The 7,978-nt window shown below is 37.6% G+C and overlaps 1 protein-coding gene across 1 annotated transcript; it reads right to left on the reverse strand.

Moving 5' to 3' along the window:
- Positions 1-1,691: 1,691 nt before the first annotated feature.
- On the reverse strand, positions 1,692-7,389 carry LOC106477686 (trichohyalin-like). Its single transcript, XM_013938226.2, has 2 exons — positions 7,211-7,389; positions 1,692-5,363 (listed from the first exon to the last, which is right to left on the reverse strand). The coding sequence occupies exons 1-2, from the start codon at positions 7,250-7,252 to the stop codon at positions 1,692-1,694; spliced, it is 3,714 nt and encodes a 1,237-aa protein (XP_013793680.2). The 5' UTR covers positions 7,253-7,389.
- Positions 7,390-7,978: the final 589 nt, after the last annotated feature.

Here is a 7,978-nt window from a genome sequence, read left to right on the forward strand (position 1 = left end):
AGTAATAACTCACTGATCTGTCTATGTCTGTACTGGTCACTGTGTTGGTAATAACTCACTGATCTACGTTTGTACTGGCCATTGTGGAAGTAATGACTCACTGATCTACGTCTGTACTGGCCATTGTGGAGGGAATGACATCTTTCATCTCTGCCCGTACTAGTCACTGTTTCGTGCTGACTTATGATATGTACACATATTGATCAGTGTGATTACTAACCAAAACATTGATGCTGAACTTTGTTAAGATGTTATTATTTTATTTTTATATCGGCTATGGTAGAATTCCAAAACACAGCTTTAGTGTTAAATGCTTCTTCATCTCCTGATGACATCTGTACTGTTCACTGTGGGAGTAATAACTCACTGATCTGTCTACATCTGTACTGTTCACTGTGGAGTAATGACTCACTGATCTGTCTATGTCTGCACTGGTCACTGTGGAAGTAATGAATCACTGATCTGTCTATGTCTGTATTGGTCACTGTGGAAGTAATGACTCACTGATCTGTCTATGTCTGTACTGGTCACTGTGGAATAGACAGATCAGTGAGTTATTACTTTCACAGTAAGTAACAAGGGCACAGATGAGTGGGTCATCACTTACACACTGACCAGTATGGAAAGAGATCAGCCGGTCATCATTTCCAAAGTAACAAATGCACCTTATTTATTTTTTCCTTTGTATGTGTACATAACCTCAAGTTAATTAATAAACTGTCGAATCTTCCATTAAAACGGATCGTCTAACGAGTTTTCTTTTTCATGTTTAGTTTAAGCTGTAGCAGTTAATTAGATGTTTTCTTTTATATTCTATGCACTTATTACAGTGATTGATTACTTATTACAGTTTTACCTGCCTAAAGATTTTGATACATCGTCGACATTTTTCTTGTGACATTATGACTAAATCTAACCTCAAGTTTCGGTATACTCTCGAAATTTATCTTATGACATCCTAGCTTCTATGTCACTTATTTTGGTGTAAAGTTAATAATTTAGGGGAAAACTATCAATCACCAAGAGTGTTCGAAGATTAGCAGTCCATCTTCACCCTTCTCGAGGTTAAAAGTTCGATGAGAGGTCATCGTTCTAATGGACCAAGTGGGCGAGAAAGATAAATAAATAAAAAATGGTAATAATAAATAAATAATGATAATAAATAAATATGAAATAATAATAGTAATAAAAAATATTGTATGCATATATATATATATATATACATGTACAAATATACACACGTATACACACATACATACACGCAGATAATGATGAGGCAAGTGGGTGGAAGTGAAGGCCTAGCAGAGGCAGGTTGTTCTTGTAGAAGAAACAAGTCGACAGCGATTGTTGACAATGTATTGAAACAAGCTGAAGCAAACGGGCCTTTACAGGGTCTGGCGGGGATCAATGGAACCAAGTGCCATGACTGGGATCTATAGATCCAATGCCTAAGAGTTTGGTGCCCCGACAAAACCCCACTTTCACTAGTTAGGACTTAGTAGTCCTCTAGTAGCAAGCTTTCATGTGGCATTGTGGTTAGACAAAAATACTGCAGAAATTATGTGCAAATAATTTTATCTGTCTAATTAAACCTTTCAGAGAACATTTTTAAAGCTTTATGTTTATCATGTTTGTTTGTTTCAGTTGGTGGATATTAAATGATCGAGTGTTCTTCAAATAACATGTACAAATCAAGAGTCCCTGTTATTTTCACTAAAGTTAAGCCTAATCAAGACTACAGCAGTGATGACTTCCAGAAAGAAGTTAACATTAAAAAAAAACTGATATTCAAACAAACACACCTCTTTCTGTTCCAGCTCTAGCACCAGTTTTTCTAACTGTTGTTGGAAACGGTTTCTCTCGACTTCAAAGCTCTTTGCTTCGTCCTGTGCTTTTATAAGTTGTCTCTTGAGTTCTTGAGCCTCCTTTCGCATCTTCTCGGTCTCTTGTTTCTGGTGTTGTAGCTCTTGGTGTAGCTCTTCTATCTCTCCTTCGTATTCTTCACTGGTCCAGTGGCTCTCATCAATTTGACTTAACTGATCTCTGTACCTTTGAATTTCTTGGTTCATTCTTTGGGCTTCAGCTTTTTGATCGTGGAGCTCTTTTTTAAGGCTCTCAACCTCTCTTTGGGCTTTTTCTTTCTCTCCTGGCTTAAAGTTATCTGCTGCCATATCACTTTTCATATTTTTCCTTTCTTCTTTGGTCTTTTCCAGCTCAATCTTGACATCTTCTACTTGCTTTTGGTACTTAGTAACAGCTTCCATGGCCCATTCAAGCTTTTGTCGAAGTTCTTTATTCTCTACCTCTGTCTTCTGAAGTTCATATTCCATTTTTTCTGCTTGTTTCTGCATCCATTGAATCTCTTGTTTTGGTTTCTCCAATTCCACCCTGGAGTACTGCTGAGCATCTTGTGTCCACTCCATCGATGACTTGGCATTTTGGATCTCCTGTTGGTAATGTAATACCTCCTGCTGTAACCGTTCTCTATCCTCCACAGCACTGTACAATTCATTTTGGGACTTCTCTAATTTGTTCCTCAACCGTTCAATCTCTGCTTCTAGCTTACCAGTTTCTTCCTTAGAAGTGTCCTGGTTTTGGTGAAACCGTGCAATGTACTTATCAGCATCGTCTAATTCTTGTTCTAGCCTCTCCATTTGAATTCGTAGACGGTTATTTTCCGTAACAGTTAACTGAAGCTCATTTTCTGCTTTGTTTAATTGTTGCTGCAATTTTTCTGTTTCTCCAGAACGTTCATATTGTTCTTGATAAGATTTTCCTGCCTTGCTGTGACTTTGAGCTAAGGATGTCTCCAGCTCATCAACCCTGTTTTGAAGCAAATCTCTTTCCCTACGAATTTTCTCCAGTTCTCCTTCTTTTCTTTCCAACTTGTCTTTTATTTTCTCTGCCTCAATTGCTAACCTCTCATAGTCCACTTTTTGCTTTCCCTCGAATGAAGAAACCCTGTGCATCTTTGTTGGGTTTGTTTCTAACTCAAACTGCAATCTTTCGATCTCTCTTTGTTGGCGTTGTTTCGTTTCTTGAAGTTGACTGATGTCTTGTAAGGATCTTTCATACTTGTCTTTAACTTTTTCCACTTCTATGTACAACTTTTCCATTTCTTCTGAATGCCTATATTTGTCTGGTTTTCCTAAACCCTTTCCATTTTCCTTATTGTCAGTTTCTCGCAATTTCTGGATTTCTAAATTAAGTTTTTCTTTTTCTTCGTTTGCTCTGTCTAAGTCCGCTAGTACTTTTTCGTACTTATCTTTAACTTTCTCTAAATCAATATATAACCTTTCTACTTCCGACTGAGACTTATCTTGCACGGACTGATATTTCGATAGTTGAATTTGATATCTCTCCAACTCTGCCTGAATGTTTTCCTTGTCCGTTTGGATCCGATCTTTTTCGTTTTGAGTTTTTCTCAATTCCACCTGACACCTGTCTAGCTTCTCATATAACTTTTCTAATTCCACGTGCATTCTGGCAACCTCTTCTTGTGACTTTTCGTGGCTGGTTTGTGACTTCCCCACTTGTGTTTGTACTCGGTCTAAATCTATGGACATCCGATCCACTTCCGCCTGTAGTTTATCTCGCTCTGACTGAATTCGTCGTAATTCTACTTGAGATTTCTCGTACCTGTCTCGAACAACCTCCAGATCCATCTGGCATCTGTCGAGCTCGTTTCTCAATTTTTCCTCCGACTCTTTTGTTTTTGATAATTGGGAATTAGTTCTTGAATACATCTCTTCCAGACCCTCGAATGTATCTTGAGCCTTTTTATAATCCTCTTTTGCCTTGTTTGTTACAAGCTGTGCTTTTTCTAATTCTATATTTAGTCTGTCTACTTCTGATTGTACTTGATGGTATTTGGATTGAATTTTGAAAGTTTCTGACTGGCTCCTTTCCAGTTTTTCTTGGAGTTTCTCGCATTCAACCCTTGTTATTTCTTTGTCTTCTTGCAGCTTCTGCAACTGCTGCTGGAGTTTGTCATGTTTTTCTTTTAACACTCTGTTTTCCGTGTGTGCATTGTCGTAATCAGCATGGTACCGCTCCAGTTGGTTCTGGGACTTTTCAAGTCTGTCTTTGATTACTTCAAATTCGGCTTGCGTATTTTCTCTCTCCTTGTTAGACTTATTCAGTTGTGCCTGGAGCAGATCAACTCTTTCCTGAAGCTGTTCCATTCCATGCTGAGAGACATCTTTGTCTCTTTGCAGCCTCTGCAGCTGTGATTGTGCTCTTTCGTGTTTCTCCTTTAACTTCTCGATTTCAATCAAAGCTGCGTCTTTCTCCCGCTGGTGTTTCTGAGTATGGGTCTGCAGCTGATAAACCTGTGACTGTAAATTTTCCATCTCACACTGTGTCTGCTCGCGTTCAGTTTGATGTCTCCGTATTTCGCTATTTGCCTTATCGAGCTTCTCTTGAATTCTGTCACAGTCCAGCTGAGCCTTATCTAGTGCTGCTTGAGTCTTTTCATGCTGTATTTGAGATTTACCAAGGGATCCTTGGACTCTCTCTAGCTCGTTCCGAAACTTCTCTGTTTCTGCTATGGCTACGTCTCTTTCTGATTGACTACGGGCAACCAGTGCTTGAACTCTGTCGTACTCGTCTTGTAAGTTTTGTTTTTCTGCTTGAGCGTTCTCTAACTTGGCTTTGAAGCGGTATACTTCTCCCTGAGATCTCTCTAGTTTTTCCTGAAGCTGTTCCACTTCTCCGCGTGCTCGGTCCTGCTCTGCCTGGTTCATTCGCAGCTCAGCTTGCGCGCGGCGCAGTTCCGACTGAACCTTCTCTAGTTTTTCTTGTATTCTTTCCACTTCATCAGACTGATAAAAGTTCGACTTGCCGTACGAATCTCGTGATTTGTTTAACTCACTTTTTAACCACTCGTTTTGTTCTCTCAATCGTTCAGTCTCCATACTGAGCCACGAACTCTCTCCTTTTCCTTTTTCCCATTCACTCTGGGACTTGTTGACTTCTGATTGTAACTTCTCCAGCTCGGCTCTGGCTTGACCAAGCTCGGATTGGGAGTTTTCTAATCTCACCTCAACACGATCTTTCTCCGCAGCTGCTTTTTCTAGTCGTACCTGAAGCTTGTCCATTTCTCCCTCCAAAGCATGCATCTTCATTTTGTATTCTGCTATTTCGCGCTCGTGCAGCTCGCGCTCCTCGTTTCGTTCTTGCTCAGCGCGATCTCGCTGTTCTCTAAGCTGTGTTATCTGCTTCTCCTTGTCACTGATGGCTTCCTCCAGACTGGACAACGCGCCTTCTGAAGAGGAGTGGTGAGCTTGCATAGCGGTCAATCTAGCCCTTGCCATGTCCACTTGATTGTCCTTCTCGCGAAGCAGGTCTTCAAGATTTTCAATCTAAGTAAGAAATGAGGCTCTATTTTTAAACAGTAAGATAGCAAGTGTAAACTAGGGTTTAAACCCATCAGACATGTATTATCTAAACCTGGTAGGTTTGGTAAACAAGAGATATAAACACCTAAAAATGGGATTAAAAACAACCACAATAAAACGTTTTGCCACCATTAAGTTTCCATCATCTGGAGTAGTTGACATAGTAAAAAGAATAATTACAAATAACACAATAAACGGAAAGAAGGGTCACAAATAACATAATAAACGGAAAGGAGGGTCACAAATAACACAATAAACGGAAAGAAGGTTACAAATAACACAATAAACGAAAAGAAGGGTCACAAATAACACAATAAACGGAAAGAAGGGTCACAAATAACACAATAAACGAAAAGAAGGGTCACAAATAACACAATAAACGAAAAGAAGGGTCACAAATAACACAATAAATGGAAAGAAGGGTCACAAATAACACAATAAACGAAAGAAGGGTCACAAATAACACAATAAACGGAAAGAAGGGTTACAGATCATAAAGTAAACGAAAAGAAATATTACATATTTTTAAGTAAATGTAAAGAAATATAACAGATCATATGGTAAACAGAAAGAAAGAGTGAAAAACTTGTTTGTATCGGATACATTGAGTATGATATGAATGGTTACAAAGTTTTACCAGGTTTAACTCCGTGTATCCTAATAGAGTATATCCTTTAATTATTTGGAAGAGGGATTACAGACCACACATTAAACTTATTAATCTTGAAACAAACGGAATTACAAATTACCTTTGAATAGTAACAATGACGAATAATACAGTAAACTGAAAAGAAGACAAATTACACTGTAAACGTAGGAAAAAAAGAAAATATAAAGCAAATTGGGAAAATACAGATTATACAGTAAACAGAGAAGACAAAAGTCATAGTAAACGGAGAAGATGACAGATTATATAGTAAACAGAGAAGACAAAAGTCGTAGTAAACGGAGAAGATGACAGATTATACAGTAAACAGAGAAGACAAAAGTCATAGTAAACGGAGAAGATGACAGATTATACAGTAAACAGAGAAGACAAAGGTCATAGTAAACGGAGAAGATGACAGATTATACAGTAAACGGAGAATATGACAGATTATACAGTAAACAGAGAAGACAAAAGTAGTAAACGGAGAAGATGACAGATTATACAGTAAACAGAGAAGACAAAAGTCGTAGTAAACGGAGAAGATGACAGATTATACAGTAAACAGAGAAGACAAAAGTAGTAAACGGAGAAGATGACAGATTATACAGTAAACAGAGAAGACAAAAGTCGTAGTAAACGGAGAAGATGACAGATTATACAGTAAACTTTAAGTTAGATTGAAAAAAAATGTATATAAGAATTATGTTTAAATAAGAGAAAAATGGTGTTTTAAATTAGAATAAAAAATAACCCTCTAGAAACTTTGTCTAAATTAGAATAAAAATAACCCTCTGGAAACTTTGTCTAAATTAGAATAAAAATAACCCTCTGGAAACTTTGTCTAAATTAGAATAAAAATAACCCTCTGGAAACTTTGTCTAAATTAGAATAAAAATAACCCTCTAGAAACTTTGTCTTTATTTTATTAAAGATAAAATTCGAATTTTTTGTAACTTATGTATAATTTGTAACCAAAACATTATACATCGTCTAAAATCTTCTTATAAAACAACAAAAAATGGCCACCAATTTCTTCGTTTTGCTGTAAGATATTTTACATCGTCTAAAATCTTATAAAACAACAAAAAAATGGCCACCAATTTCTTCGTTTTGCTGTAAAATATTTTACTTTTTCTAATGGTTTTCAAATTGGCACCCCCACCTTCCTCTGCAGTACGTTAATCTTCCGGTCTTTGATCTCCATGTGGTCCCTGAGTTCTTGGACTTCTTGTGCAAGTCTGTTCTTTTCCTGAGTTGCAGTGGTAGTCTGTTGTGTTTTCTTCTCAATGTTGGCGTTTTTCTCTTCTAGCTTCTGACGTAGCTCTTCCACCTAGTAACAGAGGCGTGTTGAGTTAGGCATTACTTCCATACTTAGAGTAGAGTAAAAGAACAGACAATGGGTGAAACAAATACCATTAAACATTGCTATCTAACTAAACATCTGTTAGCTGAGTTCTTGCACAGATCTTAAAATATAACGTTGATAAACATCGGCACATGTAGATACGTAGATCTTGAAAGTCGAGTTGTTCAAAACTTGAAAATAGCGTTGATAACTGGATCAATTGTTGGTTGAGATGTTGCAAAGGAAATATCTGCTGAAGCTTTTCGCCAGACACTAATCATAGCAGAACCGTCTGGAAAATGATCTATAGGAAATAGTACAGCTTATAAAATGAGTCAGATCAACGTAGGCCGGTAAGGCAATCACTGAATGGCAAGTCCTAAAGCCAATCAGGAAATGTCACAGACCTACTGAAGGATGAGTAGATTGTATAGGAATTATTTTTGGCGGCAAAGGGCAGATTTATGTGTTTTAATAAAGGTGGCTTCCAAAATATAGAGATGAAAGGTCGACCGACCATTTGCAATAATTTTAAACCTGCTATACCGTGTAGTTGTCAACACAAGTCGGGTTCACTAGTAAATG

This window comes from Limulus polyphemus, unplaced genomic scaffold, assembly GCF_000517525.1.
Source record: "Limulus polyphemus unplaced genomic scaffold, Limulus_polyphemus-2.1.2 Scaffold77003, whole genome shotgun sequence".
Lineage (NCBI taxonomy): Eukaryota > Metazoa > Arthropoda > Merostomata > Xiphosura > Limulidae > Limulus > Limulus polyphemus.